This window comes from Physella acuta, unplaced genomic scaffold, assembly GCF_028476545.2.
Source record: "Physella acuta isolate Inbredline_101_S28 unplaced genomic scaffold, ASM2847654v3 ptg001527l, whole genome shotgun sequence".
Classification (NCBI taxonomy): domain Eukaryota; kingdom Metazoa; phylum Mollusca; class Gastropoda; family Physidae; genus Physella; species Physella acuta.
The window spans coordinates 38,043-64,579 of NW_026733042.1; the positions used below are offsets into that span (position 1 = coordinate 38,043).

The window sequence follows — 26,537 nt, forward strand, 5'->3', positions numbered from 1 at the left end:
TAAGTAGTATTTATAGATATTTAATTATGACCTTGACCTATATTTATGCAGATTGTTACACAAACGTCACATTCATTGGACACTAGCGAGAAACACAGATGCAAATATTTATGTTAAATTGTTATTTATTTTGAAACAATTGTTGACTTTGTTAACTGTTGACTTTGGGGTGTTAAGTAGTATTTATAGATATTTAATTATGACCTTGAGATATATTTTCTTATATATTATTGTATTAAAAAATTGCAAATATTGAAAAACTTACATTTTATTTTTAAGTTTTCAGAATTACACTTACTGAAATATTTAATACCATTGAATACAAACTAATTTAGTATTGCTGTCAATTTACTAGCGCGTGATATTAAAATCATAACAAAACAAAATAATAACAATGGCCACGATTTAGGTGAAATGATTCAGTCATGGGGGTTGGTTAACTCTCTTCATATAAGAGAGCTTATGCTACATATAGCAGAAATGTGAATTAGCTGTGTACAGTTGTCATGCCCCAATAATATTCACTCCAAAGGTTCCCGATACCAGTTTTACTTTGTTAACTTTTTAAGGAGATTCCTTTTGTTAGATTGGGAGCTGTTCGCATAGTGAGGTGCATACATGGATGAGAGCCATGAACACTCAATACAAGCCCCCAGAGACGGATCCGGGCCCTAGAAATAAGATGTCTGATGTCCTTATGTACGCCTGTGAGGGGGGGGGGGGAGGGAATAGCGAAGGTAACAAAAGAGAAGATGGCTGGATGACATCTGGGACTGGACCGGATCATCTTTTGCAAATTCACTGAGGGCAGAGTTTCTTTCAGGCATCATTTCGGAGGAGGGGGGGGGGGGCTCTGCCCCCAGAACAAAATGGAATTTATATACAAAACATACTTTCACCAATGTCCACCCTTTCCCTAAAATTTAAGTCCCCACCCCTGAAAATTTCAAGTACGCCCCCCAAAAAATCAATTATTTATATTTAATTATATTACATTTTCGATGAATAATAACAATATTTGTGATCATGTGTGTATAATTAGATGTACCAGTCACAGCTTTACTTATTTCCAAGTGTTATTCACTTTGATGGGTGCTAGATTGAAAGAAAACTAGACATTTGAACATAATTTCTGCATTTTAGACCATGGTATGGCTAACCCAATTGATCATTATCATTATTTTTAGCTGTCCTAAACAATGTAATCATTGGTCTAACAATACAAAATCAGTATACAGCTTAATTTTCGCGTGATTAGCCATATTTCGTGATAAATGATTTTATTTTTCAATAAATGTACATGGGGCCGTTCGTTGCTGGCGTCCCATTTATGGGACGTTTTTTAAAAAATCGATATTTAAAAAAGTATTGATTTTTAAAAAAAATCCATAGCCATTCCTTCATTCAGTGCCCAAAAGCTAAACCATATCAACAAATTATAAAAATTTGAGACCTTGGGATAATATGGGTTAAAACAATACATCCATAATTATTATTGAATTTTTTTGGCACAAATAAATTGGTTGTTTCAACAACTATCACAAAATATTGGAGAAGAAAAAATTCCAAGAAAATAAAATGTATCAATGATATCACAGATTTGCTAAGCTAGCACCAAAAAAAAAAATGGATTCAAATATGAGACAGTATTAAAGCTATCTACCTAATTTTACATTTAAAAAATAATTACAAGAAAAAATATTTAATGGAATAAATTAATTTTACAATACAATAAAATATTACATTTCAACAACAGATGGGTGATACATTTTGACAAGTAGAATGTTATCTTTGAAAAACAAATCAGCTGCCTTGTGAAAAAAAAAAATCTACCATTTAATGGCTATCACTTGAACCGTCAGCAGTAGCAGATAAAGATTAATATAGGTATACTATTAGTTAGATTAAGATTTATATAGATATACAATTTGTTCAGATTAAGATTTATATAATATACTATTTGTCAGATTAAGATTTATAAAAACATTTTGTCAGATTAAGATTTATAAATACAATTCTCCAGATTAAGTTTTTTAAAACATACAGTTTGTCAAAAACAAAGATCAATTAGTACAAAACAACAACCTGATAACTTATCTTTTAACAAATGGCAATATCAATCAAGATTAAAAGTTTACCCCATGAATACGTTATTGCTTGAGTTTGCTAAATATGAACTGGTTGAATGCTAAGAGGAATGAGTTTACCCATTCGCATGTTATAGAGAAAAAAACAACACATGTTCCGTTATGTACTAGTACTAAGTTAGATAAACGACAACTATAAACTATGTCAAACCGATGACCCTTTAAAAAGGGGTGAAGGGGGGGGGGACATGAAAACATCTACAGTTGCCTTTCTAAAGTCCTGACCTGTCCACGCCTTGACATGTCCAAGACCTATCTGAGACATGACCTCTCAGAACCTGACCTTTCCAAGACCTGACCTCTCAGAGCCTGATGTAAGCGCGACTTGACCAGGACTTAGCCCATGTCCAGATCGTAAATCCTCGTGGTCCCATCGTCCCCACATGTGACGATCCTTTTGTCCGACACCTGGATGACCGGATACGAACAATTTGTCATATGGATTACAGGGGCACGACACATGTCATGTAAATGACAAAACACGACACATGTCATGTGCATGACAAGATACAACAAATATCACGTGCATGGCAATACACAACATATTTCGCATGGAAGACAAGACAATACAAATGTTATGGATAAGATAATACAAATGTTATGGATAAGATAATACAAATGTCATATGGATAAGACAATACAAATGTCATGGATAAGACAATACAAATGTTATGGATAAGATAATACAAATGTCATATGGATAAGACAATACAAATGTCATGGATAAGACAATACAAATGTCATACGGATAAGATAATACAAATGTCATATGGATAAGATAATACAAATGTTATATGGATAAGACAATACAAATGTTATGGATAAGATAATACAAATTTCATATGGATAAGACAATACAAATGTCATATGGATAAGACAATACAAATGTCATACGGACAAGACTATACAAATGTCATATGGATAAGATAAAATAAATGTCATATGAATAAGACAATGCAAATGTCATATTGATGCCAATACAAGACAGATGTAATGTAGATAAAGAGATAATGACAATGTGTTATAAATGCCGAGACACAACAGATGACAAAATGGATACCAAGCCAAAAATGACAAATGGATTACAAAGGAAAGCACATGTCATTTACATCACAATACAAAAAAGTCAAATTTTCGACAAGACAAAACTAAAATCAATAATAATACCCTGCGTATATATAGAAAACGCAAGTCAAGTCAGAATGTATTATTTTTTTAAACATTTTCCCTTAAAAACCTGGTTTACTGTGGGGATATTGAGTGAGGGGGGGGGGGGGGCGGATAGGGTAACACTAAACGAAAAAGATGAAGGGAAACAAACGAGACAACGACGGACCGACACGGGGAGGTGTTCCGTCCCCCCCCCCCCTTTCCTCCCCCACGTCGCTCTAGTTCCCCGGACCTGAAACGGTTCTGCCAGGCTTGTCACTTGCAGCAGATTCCCGGACCAATCAGTCGCGAGGAATGTTGTCACGTGACCACAAATCGACTACAAGAAAATGAGTGATTATAAATATAATTTTTTTGTTGGTGGAAAGTGTGTGTGTGAGGGAGGGGGTGGTATTTGAGAAAGTTAAGATTGGTTTTGACAACTTTTTTGCTTTCAAGTGGAGAGATGAAAGCGGATAGGTGTAAGAAGCTTGATAGAAAAAGTGGCAACGTTTGAAGGGGAAACCTAGAATTATCCGCATGGTTGTATGGTAGGCGAGCTGAACAATTGTCATCTTGTAGGTAGGCTGCACTACGAGTTGTTCAATAGAAACAAAATTCTGGCATACGTCTAAAATTTATAAATGTAGGACTCTTTGGCGCGTGGGTTCTAAACAAAAAAGTAAATTACTTGATGCTTTCGAAAACATGTGCACATGGTCTGGCCTCTAGACAACAGGTGCACATGGACTGGCCTCTAGACAACAGGTACACATGGCCTCTAGACAACAGGTGCACATGGCCTCTAGACAACAGGTGCACATGGCCTCTAGACAACAGGTGCACATGGCCTCTAGACAAACAGGTACACATGGCCTCTAGACAACAGGTGCACATGGCCTCTAGACAACAGGTGCACATGGCCTCTAGACAACAGGTACACATGGCCTCTAGAAAACAGGTTCACATGGACTGGCCTCTAGACAACAGGTGCACATGGTCTCTAGACAACAGGTGCATATGGTCTCTAGACAACAGGTGCACATGGCCTCTAGACAACAGGTGCACATGGACTAGCCTCTAGACAACAGGTACACATGGACTAGCCTCTAGACAACAGGTGCACATGGCCTCTAGACAACAGGTGCACATGGCCTCTAGACAACAGGTGCACATGGCCTCTAGACAAGTAGCACACATGGCCTCTAGACAACAGGTGCACATGGCCTCTAGACAACAGGTGCACATGGCCTCTAGACAACAGGTGCACATGGCTTCTAGACAACAGGTGCACATGGCCTCTAGACAACAGGTGCACATGGCCTCTAGACAACAGGTGCACATGGCTTCTAGACAACAGGTGCACATGGCCTCTAGACAACAGGTGCACATGGCCTCTAGACAAGTAGTACACACGGCCTCTGTATGAGCTCCCGTGTTCCCAAAGTTCAAAAGATAAGTTATCCATTTGACTTTCAAACTACGGAGATGGAGGGGGGGGGGGGGGGTTGGGGAGGAGGGGAAAGCAACAAAGTGCACCGGCCATTTATTTCTTCACAGGTGACCTCAGGTGCACGACGCAGGTGTTGACAGAACACGACCCACAAGTCAATGGTAGCCGACCAGGGGCGTCACACTGATACTAATTGCTCATTAAATCTTTTTTATACCAACCACCTGGGCCGGTCATTTGAACTGGCCATCGCCGTCATGTGGACTGACCAGCAGGGGAGATAACAAGCGGAGAAATGACCATCGTTCAACTCCTACCGTGGAGGAGACAATGGTCGACGTGGGTTAGCCGAACGGGCAACTGTTGACGGATAGCAAGACGGTTGTCACATCAACAGCAGGCGAGTTCAGCATCACAATCAAGGCAAAGCGAGGTTTATATATATATATATATATATATATATATATATATATATATATATATATATATATATATATATATATATATATATATATATATATATATATATATATATATATATATATATATATATATATATATATATATATATATGCATGTGTATGTATGAATATAGGCCTATATGTGTTTACCACATGTATGTATGCAAATATGTATGTATGTGTGTATGTATGTATGTATGCAAATGTGTATGTATGTATGTAAGTATGTATGTATGTGTGTATGTATGTATTTATGTATGTATGTATGAATGTATGTATGTGTATATGTATGTATGATTGTATGCATGCACGCATGTATATATATATATATATATATATATATATATATATATATATATATATATATATATATATATATATATATATATATATATATAAATTTTTATTTATATATATATATATATATATATATATATAAATATATATATATATATATATATATATATATATATATATATATATATATAATATATATATATATATATATATATACATTACCAGTTCCCATCATATAGGCCCCCAACACTAATGTATAAGTTGTACAACGCCTCCCTCTACCCTTACGCACCTTGTAACCCTAGCTCCGGCACTGACCAATGTAGTTGATTTAAACGGATGCCATGATGTAGTAAAGGAAAACTAGAACAGACAACAAGCCAACACCTTTTCATCAGCACCGCACATGTTCCGCACGTGAGGGAACCAAACAAAAAAAAAGGAACCGTCAAAACAAAGGGAACAATACCGTCACTAGGGGAACTCCCAACCTATTACGTTTCACACGGAGGGAGGGGGTGGTGTCGATATTGTGACAGATAGGTGCACAGGTGTGCCCGGGCCAGGTGCGACATGGGGCGGTACCCACAGGTGACCAGCGTCCCCCCGGTCAGGCCGGACGCGATGACGTGCAGGGACGCCCCGCGGTCGGAGGCTGTAATTATGGCACCGGGGCGATGGCAGCGGTAGATTGACAGGTCATTAGCCCCGTGGATTCGTGCCCCCCCCCCCCTCCCCCAAACTCCCCGTGAGATCAGGCCATTCTGTTATTGGGTCAGTTTTCACACATTTCGGCTCCAGTTAACAAATTATATTCGTTGTGAATGCAATTGACACAATATAGCACACAAATTATTTTATTAATACCCGTTGAGTAGTTTGCGATCTCAACTTTATAAGACAATTATCCGCTCCTTACTATTGTCCTTGGTCGGCTCTAGGGGGTGAATATATCAAATACAGCTCTCCCGAGGAATCGTGTACCGCTAGAAATTAACATTTTTATCGCCCCTTTTGGTACTGAATAGAGTAATCTTTAGTTTAATTTTTGTATGACTCATTTAATATTGTAATTTGATTACAATTGGATATTCGTGCGACGCCGACGGAGACTTATTTATCTGGAAACTTAAGTGGGTCAAAATTGAGTTTAAAGCTTTGCTATATAGGGGGCCTACATAAAAACGAAGGGGATTGTGAACTAAATAAAATTTTATTACAAATTCTGACCCACGGCATAATGACCCTAACCAAACACACTCAAAGCCAGAGGCGTAGCGACCCTTCCCGGCGCCCGGGGACAAACTTTAGATTTGCATCCCCCCTCATGATTTCGATTTGCACCCCCCCCCCCCCTCAAACTTTCGATTTGCACCCCTCAAGATTTCAATTTGCACTCCCCCCCCCCCTCAAGATTTCGATTGGCACCCCCCTCAAGCTTTTTAATTTATTTTTCCAACCTATTTTGGCGCCCCCTAAGGTCGGCGCCCGGGGACATATGTCCCCCCCGCCCTCTCTCTCTCTCTCTCTCTCTCTCTCTCTCTCTCTCTCTCTATATATATATATATATATATATATATATATATATATATATATATATATATATATATATATATATATATATATATAATATAGACAGTAATGAGCAATCAATCCGTCCGTTACGTAGATAGGCGCCTGTTCTTACTACACTGTATTGAATGCACCGCGTGAACTCAGCTATTCATCCAGCCAATAGTTTCCATAAACTCTCTACACAGCCGAACCTCACGCCTAAACTCAAGTTAGCACTGATAGATATCTCTATCGACCTCTCAATCGCACTTTCGACCCTCTCACTTTCTCTTCAAAGTTCAACGCTGTCTTTCTTCCTATTTATTTCTTTTTTTTCTAATTTCTTTTTTTTTTTGTCGGTCTTTTTCCTGATTTCTTTCGATTGTTCATTTGTCTGTCTTTTTCCTGATTTCTTTCGATTGTTCATTTGTCTGTCTTTTTCCTGATTTCTTTCGATTGTTCATTTGCAGAGGCGTAGCGACCCCTCCCGGCGCCCGGGGACAAAACTTTCGATTCGCACCCCCCCTCGAACTTTTCATTTGCACCCCCCCCCCTCAAACTTTCAATTTGGCGACCCCCCTAAGGTCGGCGCCCGGGGACATATGTCCCCCCCCCCCCCCCGCCCCCCCCCTCTCGCTACGCCTCTGTTCATTTGTCTGCCTTTTTCCTGATTTCTTTCTCTTCGGCTTTAGGTCTTTCTCCCTATTTCTTTCTCCTCGACTCTAAATTCTAGATCTTTCTCCGTAATTTAATTTTTTTTTTTTTTTTAAATCCCGTTCCCAGTATTTGTAAAGCCAAACACCACAGCCAACAAAACTCAAGATTTGTAAAAGCCAAAAGTTTGTTAGTTTGGCTGACGACTGCCAAAAAAAAAAAAAAAAAAAAAAAAAAAAAAAAAAAAAAAAAAGTAATCAGCAAGGGGAGTAAACCAGACGAGAACAGGGGAGATCAGCAGACATCCACCCGGCCAGAGGATGGCCATGTGCCGCAGTTGTCTGCCCCTGACTGCTGCAACGGCCAGGTCACCGCGGCTTCAAACACAAGGGCCGCCACCAGCTCGGGTTCGAGATTATGCCGACATCAGACCAAACAGTGCGGTGTCGAGATTATGACCAAATGTCGTCACTCACGTGCTGGTGAAGATGGCGGAGCCAACGGCTGTCGGTCACATGGTGTGGGGGTCTGGGGCTCGATATCGAATCGAATTTGAGATTGGGTCACATGATCAGTACTCGCGATAGGGTCACATGATCAGTACTCGCGATAGTGTCACGTGATTAGTAACTCGCGATAGGGTCACATGATCAGTACTCGCGATAGGGTCACATGATCAGTACTCGCGATAGTGTCACGTGATTAGTAACTCGCGATAGGGTCACATGATCAGTACTCGCGATAGGGTCACATGATCAGTACTCGCGATAGGGTCACATGATCAGTACTCGCGATAGTGTCACGTGATTAGTAACTCGCGATAGGGTCACATGATCAGTACTCGCGATAGGGTCACATGATCAGTACTCGCGATAGGGTCACATGATCAGTACTCGCGATAGTGTCACATGATCAGTACTCGTGATAGGGTTACGTGATCAGTACTCGTGATAGGGTTACGTGATCAGTACTCGTGATAGGGTTACGTGATCAGTACTCGTGATAGGGTCACGTGATCAGTACTCGTGATAGGGTCACGTGATCAGTAGGCCTACTCACGGTAGTTTCACGTGATTAGAACTCGCGATAGGGTCACATGATCAGTAGTCTTTGATTGTGCCATATCTTCAATACTCGCTTTTGAACCACGGAATCAGCGTCACTAAAACCCCGACTAAATTATTACTCGTTAAATATAATTGAGTTTTATACTCTCGACCGCGTTGAAAACATTTGTCAGAAGAACAACAAGGCCAGCAATACATCTGCGTAATCATTGATGCACTAGTAGTGATAGTACTACAAATATGAGAGTACAAATAAACAAATCGACAACATCGCCAGCTTATCGATATCACCTCCAACAACATATTGATAACACCTACAACACAACACAACAGCAACACCAACACATCGACAATGTGTTGACATAACCACCACCAATGTTTCGACAGCAACACCAAAACATCGACAACACCACCAAAATATCGACATCACCACCGCCACCATATCGACAACATCACCAACAGATCGACAACACCAACACATCGACATCACCACCAACATATCGACAAAATCACCAAAATATCGACATCACCACCAACACCATATAGACATCACCACCAACACCATATTGACATCATCACCACCAACATATCGACAACACCAACAACAAATCGACACCATCATCACCAAAATATCGACAAAAAATCACCAACATATCTACATCATCACCACCAACATATCGACAACACCATCAACATATCGACACCATCACCACCAACATATCGACACCATCACAACCACCATATCGACAGCACCACTGCACTAATGTATTGACACCACCACCAACAGGTGTATTCCCATGACACATAACAAAAGGTAAAAAAAAAAAAAACACTTTCAACAACAGGTGATATATAAATGAGTTTGGCAAAGCGATAATCTCGCATAGCGATCTCCGCATTACTTCCCTTCATCTCGTGACATCATTCTGCTCCTTGAGTTGTCTTTTCTTGTCTCGTAGATCTTCCTCACAGAACACAATTGGAAGTGAACGCGAAGAGGGAAGAAGAAGAGAAAAAAAAAAAAAACTACCCACGAACGAACCTATCTTTCATCAACGTGTTAAAGAGATCAGACATTGTCTTAGGGGTGGAACCGTGTTTAGACAAACTAGAAAGGTTGTAAAAAAAAAAAGTATTTTGGGGGGGACGGGACATTTTTGACGAGAATTTTTGAAAATTGAAATGACAAGTTAAAAAAATGTAAATAATTTTGTAAAATATAAAACATATCTAGATCTATTTTAAAATAGAGTTACACAAAAAAAAAAAAAAAAAAAAAAAAAAAAAAAACGCAATTTTTTTTCTAGACTTATTAAACTTTTGCTTATCTGTAGATTGAGGGAATGCAGTCAAGAAGTTGTCAAGATATAAGCACTTGTAGGTCAAGATGTTAAACCTACCGGGTCAAAGATCAAAGCAAAGATAGATATTTAACCTTTAAACAATCACGACACCTTTACAGACATGCTTAACAACAACTGGCATTGGATATAATTTAAATTTACCTGCATGGCAAATTTAATAATATCCGGCAAGGGCAATTTACATTTACCCGTCATGAACCATTCAAATTTATCGGTATGGACAATTCACATTTACCGGTACGGAAAATTCAAATATACAGGTACGGAATATTGACATAAACCAGGGTGGACATAGTCCTTGACGTAAGCACGAACCTATTTTATTAGGTGATATAACCCCCCCGCCCCCCCCCCCCCCCCCCCCCCCCCACCCCACCAATATCGACATTCTCCTCGTCAAAATGATGAGTCGATGTATATTTAAACGAAGTGTTGATGAGTATAGGCGTACGTACAAGAGGTAGAGAAGGCTGAATATATATATATATATACACACGTATGTATATAAAAAAACCAACATGAAGATGAAAGGTATTTTGAAAGACGGAGAAGATGGTTATCCGAGCACGCGGTACGGCTCTTCAAAAGACCTCATTTATCTCCCCTTGCTCTTTGTTTCCGAGCTCGTGACAGCATCGGTTCCAGAGCCAGCCACGAGCAGGTGCCCCGGCGATGGAGCTAAAATATAGGCGACAGGTTGGAGTTAATTGCATTGGATGGGGGGAGAATGTTCCGTGGGTCTGGAAATAACGGTGGGGGTGGGGGGGGGGGGGGGTAGGAGTGGGTGGAGGGGTGATTGTCAGATGCCAAAACAAAATTGGACGTGGTTTTACAGGCATGTCTGGAATGGTTGGTGGGCCGTGGACCGATGGTGAATGGTGTGTGTGGGCCTATGGTTGGTGGGCCTATGGTTGGTGGGCAAGTGGTTGGTGGGCCGTGGAACGATGGTGAATGGTGTGTGTGTGGGCTTGTGGTTGGTGAGCCTATGGTTGGTGGGTCAGTGGTTGGTGGGTCTATGGTTGGTGGATCGTGGACTGATGGTGAATGGTGTGTGGGCCTGTGGTTGGTGGGCCAGTGGTAGGTGGGTCTATGGTTGGTGGGCCGTGGACTGATGGTGAATGGTGTGTGGGCCTGTGGTTAGTGGGCCAGTGGTAGGTGGGTCTATGGTTGGTGGGCCGTGGACTGATGGTGAATGGTGTGTGGGCCTGTGGTTGGTGGGGCAGTGGTAGGTGGGCCTGTGGTTCAATGGTTTATGGGCAGGTGGTTAGTGGACGTGGACTGTGGTCCAATACTTTGTGGGCCAGTTGTTGGTGGTCTGTGGGCCAATGGTTGGTGGGGCAGTGGTTCATGGCCTGGGGGTATTAATAGGCGTGAAAACAAGTGTGTATGTGTACATTACAAAAGTACATGTACACGACCAAGTTTAGATGTCAACAAAAAACAACATACCTTGACATCCCTGACAGGACCTAAATGACCTTTCAGCACTCTTAAACAGGTCATTGTCTTTAGGTCCCACTCCTTCACAGTCGAATCACTGCAACAACAAACAAACACTTCAATTTTTTTTTAAACAGGATTTCAGAACGAGGTTAGAATAACAATGCCTCTGGCGGCACCGGAAGTCACGGAAGTCCCACTGACCTGGATGCTGTGTAAAAGTGACCGTTGTGGTAGGCCAGTTTGTTGACGGGAGCGTCGTGGACTTGAACCGCCGCCTCCAGCTCGCCGGACAGATGGTTCCAGAAACAGGCCCGACCCTGTGCGTCGGCCCCAATCATCAAATTACCGACAACCTGATAGGTGAAAATAAAGGGGAGCGAATTTTTTTTATTTAAATATATGGAAAAGGGAATTTAACCACGTAGGGCTAAATTATAAGGGAGGTAAGAGGTTATTTTTTCTTTAAAAAAAATCAAAGGGAAGATACTGCGACTGAAGAAAATGACAAGGCTATGAAGTATCAATGCTTGAAAATTAGTTGTTTTTTTTTAAATAATAGAATTTTGCTAATGGGTGAGGGGTGGGTGTGGAGTGGTGATGTGTTAGGATGATTGGGGTTAGGATGATTGGGGGCAGGAGATCGGGGGGGGGGGGGCTGTAAAGAAAATTCTGAAAGCACAAACCAACAGAACCGACCGACATATTTGAACAAACGAGGGTAGTTGAAGAAACTTTTTTTTTTCTCTCTCAATTTTACAATAAGGTTTGACTTGTTCTTCTGGAAGTGATGGGGTGGGGTGGTGACGGGTGGGGGGGGGGGGGGATTCAAAGAGGTTGGTGGGTGGTGGGGGTAAGACGGCGAGTCAGTAACGACGTGATGAAATGGTGAACGTGGTGAGTCAGGGATAGTGAGACAGTGGTGATACTGTGAGAAAAGGTGAGACAGTGAGCACGAGGTGAGGCATTAAAGCGTAAGTGAGACAATGAATATGAAGTGAAACAATGAATATCAAGTGAGACAGTAAGTATGAAGTCAGACATTAAAGATATAGTAAGACGGCGAAAAATAGGAGGGGGGATGCAGAGAGTGATTCCGCCGTTTCATGCAACACTTAATTAGAGTTAATTAACAAACCAAACACAAAATGCAGGTATATGTTAGAACAGTTCCCCCATACGTTAAACAAAAGCCATATTCTCATACACTCACCAACTCCACACCCCAACCACACACATCCCCCCCCCCCCCACAACACCCCCACTCACACAAGACAATGGACGACCCTTCAGCTGCCTGTGTACATAAGGGAGGGAGATAAGCCAGTAGGAAAATACAAACAAGTTAATAGACGAGCCCGGCGAGTGATCTCCCCTCACTGCGAGATGATCAAATCAAGGCTATCAATAACAAAAAAAACCCTGATGCTATCTCGGGCGTCGGACGAAGATAAAAATAGATGGGGGGTCATGGGGTTCAATGTCAGGGGAAGAGAGGGTCTGGGGTGTTACGTCACGGGGCAGCGGGTGCAAGTGTGCGTGGGAGTCACAGGGCATATTGTCATATGTCTGGAGTCTAGTGGCATCGGGTGGTATGTGTGGGTGGGTGGGATGTGTGGGGTGGTATGTGTGGGTGGAATGTGTGGGGTGGTATATGTGGGGTGGTATGTGTGGGGTGGTATGTGTGGGTGGGTGGTATGTGTGGGTGGTTGGTATGTGTGGGGCAGTATGTGTGGGGCAGTATGTGTGGGGTGGTATGAATGGGTGGTATGTGTGGGTGGGTGGTATGTGTGGGGCAGTATGTGTGGGGCAGTATGTGTGGGGCAGTATGTGTGGGGTGGTATGAATGGGTGGTATGTGTGGGTGGGTGGTATGTGTGGGGCAGTATGTGTGGGGCAGTATGTGTGGGGCAGTATGTGTGGGGCAGTATGTGTGGGGCGGTATGTGTGGGGCGGTATGAATGGGTGGTATGTGTGGGGCGGTATGTGTGGGGCAGTATGTGTGGGGCAGTATGTGTGGGGCAGTATGTGTGGGGCAGTATGTGTGGGGCGGTATGTGTGGGGTGGTATGTGTGGGTGGGTGGTATGTGTGGGGCAGTATGTGTGGGGCAGTATGTGTGGGGTGGTATGAATGGGTGGTATGTGTGGGTGGGTGGTATGTGTGGGTGGTTGGTATGTGTGGGGCAGTATGTGTGGGGCAGCCCATGTGTGGGGCGGTATGTGTGGGGTGGTATGAATGGGTGGTATGAATAGGTGGTATGTGTGGGGCGGTGGTATGGGTGGGTGGTATGTGTGGGGCGGTACGTGTGGGTGGTATGTGTGGTTAGGTATGAGTGGGTGGGTAGTATGTGTGGGGTAGTATTTGTGGGTGGTATGTTAGGCTGGTATGTGTGGGGGGACTGTATGTGTGGGGTGGTATGTGTGGGGTTCATACAACATTAGGTGATGTGTCAGTATTCAAGTGATATTAGGTGATATTCAGTAATAATATCGTGTGTGGATTCATACATTAAATGATACTAGACTACCTGGTTTTTCCATTTTCGCATTTTTCCATTTGCGCATTTGTCTGGGAACTGGATTAAATACATCAGTCAACAAATCTACTTGTAATTTAAATCACTCAGCCACAAGCCAACTCGCCATTCAACTCACCAACAAACTGTTCACCTCCCCAAGTGGTGACTCAAACTTTAACTTGAGATCCCCTGTGGCCACATCCACCATCTGAGTGCACCTGAAAAAAAACAAGGGTTCCAAAGTTGTAGAGCAGTGGGGCTTGGTGGAAACACTGGCCATTAAAGCTAACAAGGATGGTGTGGTTGGGTGGTAGAGCGTACGGCTGCTAGACGAAAATCTTGAGTTCGGATCATGGGTGTGAGGACTTCCTGGAGTTTTCGGATCACAGGTGTGAGCACGAAAGACGTACTAGAGTCCACCCAGCAGAGGCGTAGTGACCCTTCCCGGCGCCCGGGGACAAACTTTCCATTCGGCGCCCCCCTCCCCAATATATTTTTTTATATTTACAGTGCAAAACTGCAGCTAAAATGAGTTTTTAAATATTTTTTCAACCCATTTTGGCGCCCCCTAGGGTCGACGCCCGGGGACATATGCCCCCCTCCTCGCTACGCCTCCGCCATCCAGCTCTGACGGGTGCCTGACATACTTCAGGGAAAGCATTAACACTAAATCATGACCCATCATATGCTGAGGTCACAGAGACGAACTCTACTTTATTGCCAAATGGACAGCCATGTTTGAAAGAGTAATACGGCTAGTGATAAATCATGAAAAAAGATTATTACATTTTTTTAAAAAAAACTGGCTTTTTTACGATAGTTCATTCACCAACTCAATAAGAATAGGTTAAGTTCCCTTTCGAACCATAAGACAAGTGAAGTAGAGTTCACATGTTTCCGTAATCTGGGCATATGAAGGGTTAGTATGGTCAGCACTACAGCTTTTTTGCTTTCCCTAAGGTGAATCAGGTACCTAGCGGCGCTGGTTGGACCTAGTGACGCTCTGCGGACTTGAATCCGGATTCGAACTCGAGACTTTCGGGTTAGCAGTTGTATGCTCATGCACTGGACTACGCTATCGCATTCTCAATAACAATAACAAAACAAATGTGATAACCAATGTAGAGCCCTTATTGATGCCACTGTTCGTGTTGTGTGTTTTTGTTAAGCAATGTTTATGGTTCTTAAGGTTAGGGTTTGATGCTTTAAGGTTAGGGTTTGATGCTTTAAGGTTAGGGTTTGATGCTTTAAGGTTAGGGTTTGATGCTTTAAGGTTAGGGTTGTTGAGATTAAAGGTTTGGTGTTTTAAGATTAGGGTTTATTGTGTTGAGGTTGAGATTAGGGTTCAGGATACCATGCTGGTATTCGAGTTGTAAAGGTAAGTATTAGAGGTGTTGTATGTTTGGGTTTGGTTTGATTATAGAGCTTGGTGTACCGGTTAGTCGAACTGATTGATGTTCGGGTTTTTGAAGTGAGCTGGCGGCTAGGTATTTTAAAATGATTGCTAGTTTGTCACGTGGCTCTAGTCTTCAAGTCTATCCCCCCTCCTATTTTACCACCCCCCCTATAATACGTAGACATGTGAAACAGCGGTGAACTTAAAGTGACCTTGACCTTCACCTAAGTGCGCGACAGCTACCCTTTTTTTTTTTTAAAATTTCTTTATTGCAGCATCCATTTTTTTTTCGCCTCATTTAAAAAAACTCACTTCTTGACGATTATTTCTCCGGCTGTTGTTTTAATGGCCAAAAATTTTTTTTTTTTAAATCTCATTTTTTATAAACTTGCATATCTCCCTTTTCTTATAAAAAAAAGACCCCAAAATGCTAGAAAGATTTACTGATCATAAATAATCGTAAATAATATCCCCCATCCCACCGCTATAAACAGATACATTTTATTTCCAGATAAGAAATTTAAGTACGCAGTGCGGGCCCGAGCACATGGCGGGGCCCATGTTAAAGGTGTCAAATTTAGGAGGCCATCTTTTTCAAGCAACCGGGCAAGTGGTAGACACGGCATGGCCAGGTGGAGGCTCCAGAGTCAGACCAAAATAGCAGGGCAAGATACCGCTTTACGAAATGATTTTTTTTTTTATTTGTAAGAACAAAAACAGGTGTCAGACGGGGGTTGAGCTTACTTAGAACATCTCCAAACAGATGCATAGTTTCAGGGGATTTTTTGTAAAGATGGGGGGAGAATAAAATTTTGGGAGGTGGGTTGGTGGAAATGTGAGGGAATTCTTTTAACTGTGGGTAGGCGGTGTGTCTTCCAAGTGGAGTTTAGAGGTAAACCTGTTGCTGTCTGTGTGTGGTGGTGGGGATGGTGTGGAGATGGGGGACTGGGATACAGATACATGGGATACAGATACATGGGGTAGAGATACATGGAGTACAGATACATGAGGTACAGATACATGGAGTGCAGATACATGGGATACAGATACATTGGGTGCAGATACACAGATTTTATGTACTGTATTATAGTAATTGTTAGTGCCCTAACACAAAATTTGCTATCACAAACAGGTATTGTATAACCCGCACACATACTGTTATAAAAAAGTAATCTATAAAATATACTATTTAAATTAAAGTTCCCTTTTCAAACCTGACGGTCAATGGGGCAACTGCAGTAGAGTTCACCTGTTACTGTGAACTTGGCATATGAAGGGAAAATGTGGTCAGCACTATGCTCAGCCATCTTTACTTTTAATAATGTGAGTTAGGTACCCATCAGAGCTGGGTGGACTAGGAGACAGATTTAAACTTGAGATTTTTGGGTTAGCAGTCTAGCGCTCTACCACTAGGCCATGCCATCCCATATTTGTTTAATGTTATGAAAATTAAGTTGTATATGTGCTCAGAATGTACTGACAAATTCTTTATAATACTTGATCTATAATGTTAAGAAAACATGCAATACACGTTGTGCATATAAGTTCTTAAAATGTACCATAACACAAACTGTACGCTGTGCGTGTGAGTACTTACAAGTCGGCAGTACTAGTGATGATGTCGTGCTGCACAAGAACAAAACTGACCAATGGGGCGCTCAGGTTGATTACCCTGGCACAGTAAAACGTTGGACGATACCAGACCCTCACAGTGCCATCTTTGGATCCTGAGACTCTGTGACCATTACAGAAAGAAAAACAAAACAATTGGTGGTGAACATTATACAAATGTCTTTATGTTGTACGGATGCTTTTTGTTCTTTATGAGTTCAAATGTGATTAAAGACTTCACATGCCTGTCATGTGTCATGTTGCTACATATAAATGTCATCAATGTCACCTCATAATTGTCATGTCATTACTTACAGAAATCATGAGTTTCAATGTCATTAATGTCACAAATATATTTATATATTGTCCGTTATGAGTTTATGTGTTGCCTATTTTACAAATATCTTAATGCTATCTGTATACTTTTGTTTTTTATGAGTTCAAATGTCATTGTTCAAATTGTCATATTTCATGTCACCACTTATAGAAAGTTTGAGTTGAAATGTCATCAAGGTCAACACATGTCATATGTCATATCACCAGATACAGAAAGTAGGAGTTGAAATGTCATTAATGCCACTACAAATATGTCATATGTCATATCACCAGAGAGTTGAAATGTCATTAAGGTCACCACATACATGGCATATGTCATATCACCAAATACAGAAAGTAATAGTTGAAATGTCATCAATGTCACCAGATACATGTCAAATGTCATATCACCAGAGAGTTGAAATGTCATTAATGCCACCACATACATGTCATATGTCATGTCACCACAAACATGTCATATGTCATATCACCACTTACAGAAAGTCTGAGTTAAACTCCAGGCACGTGACAGAGTCCCTATGGCCATGTAGGATGGTGATGTTGGTCAAGTGCTTCATGTCCCAGATCTAAAAAAAGTAAACATAACAACAGTCAAATGACACGTCCACATCAAACCACCGGTCACCATCACACCACCATCCTAAGCCTTTGTCAACATCAATACATCAATCACAGCAAAGGAATATCTTCACTGGCTGTGACTTGAGTCCACACAGTCTATATTTCTATTATCTGACCAAGCTATTCCATTATATGTTATGTATGAGCGGATTATTCCACACAGATAGACACAATATCAAGAATTTAAAATATATAATTAACAAATGGTTATTTAACTTCCCAAACAAGTTAATAAATACATATTTAATAAACTTAAAATTTCTTATCATAATTGTAAGATTTTCTTTTTTAAATCCTTATCATTCCAAGGGAAATCATTGAAGAAAATACTAATTTAATTCAAAACAAGACTTAGCTCCCTTTATTAATTAAAATTGTTTTTTTTATACAATAATTTTTTTTTAATAAAGAAGGTTGATTCTAATCAGAGCCTATACATCGTTATAAGCTAAAGAAAATATCTAGAAATTCAATAAAAATCTGCACATTGCAGGTATTATTATGAATTATTTTAATTAATATATTAACTAGTTGTCAACTGACAGAAATATATATGAAAAAGAATTAAATTATGACAAAATACTTATGCAGTTTTTGAGGTCAAGTATTTAAATAGAAGGCACTATAAAACAACTTAGTTTACTTAATAGGCTGGTAATGGCGAGGGATGGTATGGTCCGATGGTAGAGCTCACAACTGTTCGGATTCCAAGCTCAAGTGTGCAGGATGTACTGGAGTCCACCCAGCTCTGATGGATACCTGACTCAGGGAAATAATGGCGGCGGGCATAGTGCTGACTACACTATCCCCCTGTATGACAAGGTAATTGAAACCGATAAACTCTACTTCATCAGCCACATGTATCTTAATCAAAAATGGGAAAAGATGAGGCTTAAAATAGAGAGTAAAACAAGAAAATGTCCCCAGTTCTCTTACCATAATGAGGCTGTCCCAGGAACCTGTAGCCAGAATGTCATTATCAAACTGAACACACCTCACCCCACCCTGCAAAAGTTCAAAGGTTACATTTAAGTTTTAGGTTAGTTTTGATGGGGTTCAAGATTAGGTTGAAATTTGGATGGGATGGATTTAATGATTTGTTGGGTGTTGTGTTTGGGTTTAAGTTTGATGGGGTTATTGTTTAGATTTATGTTTATTGTGATTGCTGTTTAGGTTATAGCTTGGTGGTGTTAAAGTTAAGTTTAAAGTTTGATGGCATTATTGTTTATACTAAAATTTATAAGGGCTATTGTTTAGATTAAAGTTTATAGGGGTTAGTGTTTAGGTTATTGTTTGGATTCAAGTTTATTGTGGTTCTTGTTTAGATTATAGTTTGGGGGGGGTTAATATTTAAGTTTTAAAGTCTGAAGGGATCATTGTTTAGATCGATGTTTATCATAGACAATGTTTAGGTTAAATTTTATTGGGGTTGAAGTTTAGGCTAAATTTTATGAGGTTATTGTTTAGATTAATGTTTATCAGAGACAATGTTTAGGTTAAAGTTTACCAAGGTTGATATTTAAGTTTAATCGAGTTATTGTTTAAGCAACAGTTTTAATGGGGTTATTGTTTAGGCTAAAGTTTGATGGGGTTACTATTTAAGTAAAAATCAGGTAGTGTAAAGGTTTGACTTGGGGTCTATGATGGAATGGGTGGTATGAACTTGTACCAGATGTCCAAGAAATTTATGGAGGCTCCTCCCACTGCGCACGTCCCATAATCGTATAGTGCGGTCCAGCCCACACGTGACGATGCGACGTACGTCGAACCATAGGCATACGACAGCACTCATGTGGCCCTGGTGACATTGTATGACAAACTACGTGAGCAAGATAGGTGAACAGATGGTACAAATTTGACACGAAAACTGAGCTAATGTCACTTTACGGTGTACCATGTCAACAAACGCAATATGACAAATGACAAGTGACATCACTTTAAGTGTGCCATGTCCACAAATATTACATGACAAATGAGATATCACATGACCACAACTATTACATAATACCCCAATTTGTCATAGTATTTTAATGGTAACAATCATTTCAATAATGAGATGGCACGTGGCATTACATTAAAAAAAAATTTTTAAATAAAAAAAAAAGATAAAGGTTACATTAGGCTTATAATACTATTACATAGGTGGCTCCAAAAGTTCTCTTTCAAACCTGACGGTCTATATCAAACCTGACGGTCTATAGGGCAATAGGGCAAATGAAGTAGAGTTCACTTGTTTCTGTGACCTCGGCATATGAAGAGATAGTGTGGTCAGCACTATGCCCAGCCGCTTTTACTTTCCCTAATGTGAGTTAGATACCCATCAGAGTTGGGTGGACTCAGAGACTGTCTACTAACTTGAACCCGGATTAAACTCGAGAAGGTGGCTCCATAACCTACCATAACTCCCCCCCCAACCCCCATCAGAAAGTACACTACATGTACATTACCTCTAGTTTCCTCATAGTTTTGATGGCCACTATATGTCCAGCATAGACAGCAGGGAGATCACTCTCAGCCTCAGCTTCTCTCCACTTCAGGTTACTTCTGCTCACCAGCTTACCCTAGTTGAGATAACTCAATGAATTAATCCAAATTTATACTGACTTTGCCATAAACAATTTTCCTACTTTAGGGGAGGTAACACACTGAATCAATCCAAATCTTAATAACTTAAATGTGTCTTACCCTAGGGGAGATAACTCACTGAATTAATCCAAAATTATACTGACCATGGCCTAAACAATGTTCCTACTCTAGGGAAGGTAACACACGGAATTAATCCAAATCTTAATAACCTAAACAATTGTCGTATCCTAAGGGAGGTAATTCACTGAATCAATCAAAATTTTAATGACTAAAATTAATATCTTACCCTAGGGTAGGTAACTCACTGAATAAATCCAAATATTACCATCCTAAATAATGTTTGTCTAACTCTACCCTAAAAATACCTACACAATGTTAGGTATAACAAAATAGTGACACTCGAGCACATTCAGCTTAAATTAGTGTCTGGCATGAGTCAGAAAATGTTACATCAACAATTCTTTCATACACCTTGAGCTAAATGTTATGGTAGTTAGGCATTCAATTCATTTACACATCAAGGACAAAATCCATTTGTCTGCTCACTAAGCCCACATGTATATAGGAGAACTTTTAACACACAGTACACCTAGGGTTAAAGATTGACCTCCCCTTCCCAGCCTTAGTAAACAGTCTCCAAGTAAAAATACAACAAAATAACATAACAAAGGTGAATTTTGTGTGAACTTATAAAATCAAAAATGGCTTACAAGTAGGTCATGGCTTTGAACTAGGTCAGTTCTCATGTCCAGTACAGCCTCCCCTGGGTCAGTCTTCTGCTGACCATTTCCTGCTGGCCTGCTGGGATAGACAAGTACAACATATCTTAGACTAATGGGGCAGTACTTAATTCATATAACTTCATGAATACATGTCTGTCCTACTTATACAATACATAGTTCAGATAACCTCATTTATATATGCCTACTCTAGTGATGAAGTACATAATTCCAAAAACTCCATGAATACATGTCTGTCCTAGTTATACAATACATAGTTCAGATAACTTAATTAATATATGCCTTCTCTAGTGATGCAGTACATGATTCATATAACTTCATGAATACATGTCTGCTCTAATGATACAGTTCATAGTTCCGATAACTTCATTCATAAAATAATTCAATGCTAGTGATGCCCAACCTCCTCCAGTCAAGTTAGTGGTGGAATGTCACATATGGTTGAATATTAAGTTGCCTTGGATGTCAATTAAACTGCTGTATATTAGCAAATCAAGCAGGCAAAGAAACTCTTCTTTCTTACAAACAAACTCTACTTCTTTTAAAACAGTATCCTTATCACTAAAAGATAATACCAGTACCAGTTGTTGGTTGTTGTTTTATTTAAATAAAAATTAAACAGTTTTTAAATTAACTTTAAAAAAATAATTTTTTACTTTATTTTCTGTATTTTGTTATCCATCAGTGTTGAGCTTTTAGAGTGACTTCCCCTTATTCTGGATGATCTGCCCTTGGATTGGTGAGACAATCTGCTGGCTTGTGGCTCACCACTGCTGGTCACAACAGACTGGGGCGTCTCACCATTTGTCCGGGCCACATCCCCCTGCTCGGCGTCACCTCCCTGGGCTTGTTCACCCCCCAGTTTACCCACACCTGTGACATCAGTGGACTGGCTTTGTTGTGGCACAGTGGGACTCCACTGGGGTTGATCCACTGAAGGAAATAATTAACTTCTTATCAATGAGATACACCTGCATATTGTATAGACCACATATTGTACAGTGGTATCCAATGCTAAACTCATGTGTGTAAAAATATTGGATATGTATCTTGTGAGCCTGGCAAAATTTTTTTATTCATATTTCATTAACTTTTTGTAAAATGTAAAGTAACATTTTGGTAAGACAATAATTTTTATACCTCCGTCAATTACCTCCTCTGCCATCCCCCCCACCTGAACATTACCCCTTCTCCTCCCCCCCCTACTAATGTACATTACCCCCCATCTGCCATCCCTCCACCTAATTAAATTAACCCCCCCCCCCCTCCCAGGGGAACATTACCCCCCCCCCCCTCTCTGGATCAATTACCCCAATGTACATCACCCCCCTCTACCATCCCTCTACCTAAATAAATTGACCCCCACCCCTGTACATTATCCTACCTGGATAAATTACCCCCTTGACATTAACCTACACAAAATTGACAGAGATGAGGGAAATGGCACAGGGGGTAATGTCCTAACCCATCTCAATGTAATGACAAGTTGTGTTGTAATGCTGCTTTGTTAATGTAATAAAACATTTCTGCCTACACCAACAATGAAAAAGTATATAAAAAAGATGTATTCTGCAACAGATCAATAAGTTTTTTTCCTGAATGCAAACATCACATTACGTATAACAGATCAAAAATATTTAAAACATCATCTAGAACCTTTAAAATGGGAATTTCCAAAAAACCATTTCTTTGATTAAATATTTAAAACTCTTTATCTATATCTACAATTATAACCACTAGTTTCAAGTGAACTTGATCCCAAGCAAGTCAGGTAAATCAACACAGTTAACAAAAACCAGATTGGCAAAACAAAATACTTTAGCAGCGTTAGAACTGACCTGAATGACCAGTGTCCAGCATCATGTCCTCATCACCACTAGACACACTATCCCCACTGTAGGAAACAGTCGCAGAAAACTTGGTTGCTCTTTTTGGCTCATCTTTGTCTTTCATTTCTAAGACAGAAAAGAGAACAGCTTTCATACAATAAATGTATTGGTAATTAAGCAAATATCTAGCTATTCCAGTTGAGTTGGTCTAATGTTTATTGTTTTGGTAAAAACTAAAGGACTCCAGTCTCTCGCTGGAATTTTTTCTTAAATGTGAGAAATATATTTCAATACATTAAAACATTCAAATCAATTAGGATCTAATATGGTATAATATAGACCCAAGAAGACATGGTGATGTAGCATGCTGGGGGAGGCTGAGAGGATAGGAGGGAATTGTGAATAGCTGAAAAGAGTCGCAGGAGACCATGGGGAGTGGAGAGGACCTATGATGATGATAATGGTAAAATGTCACAAATGTGACACATCTGGTACTTGATAAGAACCCCAAGTGAGTTGAAAGAGAGGACATCCAAGACGGAGGTGGATTTTTCTCAAAACAACGAGAGACCACGGGGATGTCTAGGGAAATAGAAAATACTCTGCTGGGGACTGGATACAATGGAAGACGAAGGTGGAGGCCCTATCCCTAGCTCTACAGTAAAAACAGAGCACTAAGTCAGGTAAATTATGGTCAGAATCCCCCCCCCCCCATCCTCCCCTTCCGAGAAAAATAGATAAGATATATTGTATATATTGTATATATATATTGTATATATATGTATTATATGGCTTAGTGGTAGAGAGCTAGACTTCTAACATCAGTCTCGAGTTCGAATCCAGGTTAAAACCAGTGGAACGTCCCTGAGTCCACTCAGCTCTGATGGGTACCTAACTTATGTTAGGGAAACAAAAGCGGCTGGGCATAGTGCTGACCACACTATCCCTATGAATCAGATGAACTCTACTTCATCTGCCCCATGTGTCTTGGGCACTAAAGGGATTAAGAAGAAGAAGATATAGAAAATATATACTTAAACCAGTGTCCGCCCCCTACCCGGAAATTTAAGTCCCCCAACCCTGAGTGTTAAATGTGCCCCCCTCATCCCACTGTAGAAAAATGTCTGAAAGAAACACTAGTCATGGTATAATATTAGAAAGTGTTTTCTAAACAACCACAACACCAAGGCTTAGGTAACTCACTGATTCTCACACTTCCCTTCTTGTTTCTCTTTAAGTTCTGGGACTCTGTTCTTGGTACTTGTTCTGCAACACAATCGTAAGAACATGTTCAAAAATTTATAACTGTCTTTATCTGACAATTAAAAATTTGCTTACATATTCTGTTGTGCACAGATTTTGCCAACTGTTAATTTGGTATGGTGATATGATGCTGATATAATGTGCATATTGATATGTTGATATGCTGTTGTAATGTGTATGATATGCTGATATGATGTGTATGTTGTGAATTACAAGCTGATGTGATACGTTAATATGTTTTCGCCTACCTGATTTACCTGCAAAAATCATTTTCCTGCTTTTCTTACGTTCTAATTTTGCTGGAATAAATATACAAACAGATAGATAGTTGATTAAATTAATTTTGACCTTATACTTATACAAAAACAGCTATCGATGTATATTTTGTCAATAAATGTGATTGAAATCTAATAAAGAAAACGAATCTGCAAATTAAGTATGTGTTATAATGTGTGTGACTATATATGTATGGTGGCTAAGTTTGTGTGAGTGTACGAATGTGTATATATATATATAGATATATAGATATGTTTGATATATATATGTATAGAGAAGGTGGTGGAGGCTTTGTTTTGTGGAAATTGTATGGATGTATGAGAGGTCAAAGTGACAGGATGAAACATATTTGTTTATAGTTAAAGCACTGTACATGTGTATAACTAAAGGAACGTATATGTGTATAACTAAAGCATCATACATGTGTATAACTAAAGGAAAGTAGGCCCTATATGTGTATAACTAAAGAAACATATATGTGTATAGTTAAAACAATGTAAATATGTATAACTAAAAGAATGGATATATGTATAACTAAAGGAACAAATATGTGTATCTTTAAAAGAATGTATCTGCATAACTAAAGCAACATATATGTGTATAACTAAAGTAGCGTGTATACATACAACAAAAAAAACATTTAAAATGAGGACAACATACCAGGATAACTAGACCCCTCCATCCTATTCTGACCAAAGGTCTCCTTCAAGTCGCGGATGAGCTTCTTAAGTTCTGAGTAAGCCAGCATCCAGTCAATATCCACGGCGCCTCGTCTGGCACTCAGCACCAGGTTGGGTATGTTGGCCACCCCCTCCCTCTCTCCTACAAAAAGAATCAAGGGTTAAGTTGGTCTGGCACTTAGTACCAGGTCGGGTATGTTGGCCACCCCCTCCCTCTCTCCTACAAAAAGAATCAAGGGTTAAGTTGGTTGGCACTTAGTACCAGGTCGGGTATGTTGGCCACCCCCTCCCTCTCTCCTACAAAAAGAATCAAGGGTTTAGTTAGTCTGGCACTTAGTACCAGGTCTGGTATGTTGGCCACCCCCTCCCTCTCTCCTACAAAAAGAATCAAGGGTTAAGTTGGTTGGCACTTAGTACCAGGTCGGGTATGTTGGCCACCCCCTCCCTCTCTCCTACAAAAAGAATCAAGGGTTTAATTGGTCTAACACTTAGTACCAGGTCTGGTATGTTGGCCACCCCCTCCCTCTCTCCTACCAAAAGAATCAAGGGTTTAATTGGTCTAACACTTAGTACCAGGTCTGGTATGTTGGCCACCCCCTCCCTCTCTCCTACAAAAAGAATCAAGGGTTTAGTTGGTCTAGCACTTAGTACCAGGTCGGGTATGTTGGCCACCCCCTCCCTCTCTCCTACAAAAAGAATCAAGGGTTTAGTTGGTCTAACACTTAGTACCAGGTCGGGTATGTTGGCCACCCCATCCCTCTCTCCTACAAAAAGAATCAAGGGTTTAGTTGGTCTAACACTTAGTACCAGGTCTGGTATGTTGGCCACCCCCTCCCTCTCTCCTACAAAAAAAATCAAGGGTTTAGTTGGTCTAGCACTTAGTACCAGGTCGGGTATGTTGGCCACCCCCTCCCTCTCTCCTACAAAAAGAATCAAGGGTTAAGTTGGTTGGCACTCAGTACCAGGTCGGGTATGTTGGCCACCCCCTCCCTCTCTCCTACAAAAAGAATCAAGGGTTAAGTTGGTCTGGCACTTAGTACCAGGTCTGGTATGTTGGCCACCCCCTCCCTCTCTCCTACCAAAAAAATCAAGGGT

The 26,537-nt window shown here is 40.3% G+C and overlaps 1 protein-coding gene across 2 annotated transcripts in view; it reads right to left on the reverse strand.

Annotated features, from left to right (window-relative positions):
• Nucleotides 1–352: 352 nt before the first annotated feature.
• The window catches only part of LOC131928617 (uncharacterized), a 49,953-nt gene continuing 23,768 nt past the window's right edge, over nt 353–26,537 (reverse strand). The window contains exons 9-23 of one of the 2 annotated variants that reach the window (XM_059284689.1): nt 25,423–25,584; nt 24,735–24,785; nt 24,427–24,489; nt 23,233–23,349; nt 22,051–22,327; nt 21,365–21,452; nt 20,516–20,629; nt 19,738–19,866; nt 19,005–19,073; nt 17,925–18,013; nt 17,098–17,235; nt 14,241–14,322; nt 11,791–11,942; nt 11,596–11,683; nt 353–2,555 (exon numbers count right to left, since the gene is read on the reverse strand). In XM_059284689.1, the coding sequence (XP_059140672.1) occupies nt 2,484–2,555; nt 11,596–11,683; nt 11,791–11,942; nt 14,241–14,322; nt 17,098–17,235; nt 17,925–18,013; nt 19,005–19,073; nt 19,738–19,866; nt 20,516–20,629; nt 21,365–21,452; nt 22,051–22,327; nt 23,233–23,349; nt 24,427–24,489; nt 24,735–24,785; nt 25,423–25,584 (1,691 nt within the window). In that variant the 3' untranslated portion in view covers nt 353–2,483. Of the gene's footprint in view, nt 2,556–11,595; nt 11,684–11,790; nt 11,943–14,240; nt 14,323–17,097; nt 17,236–17,924; nt 18,014–19,004; nt 19,074–19,737; nt 19,867–20,515; nt 20,630–21,364; nt 21,456–22,050; nt 22,328–23,232; nt 23,350–24,426; nt 24,490–24,734; nt 24,786–25,422; nt 25,585–26,537 lie in introns of both variants that reach the window. The other variant, XM_059284688.1, reaches the window with a different exon arrangement.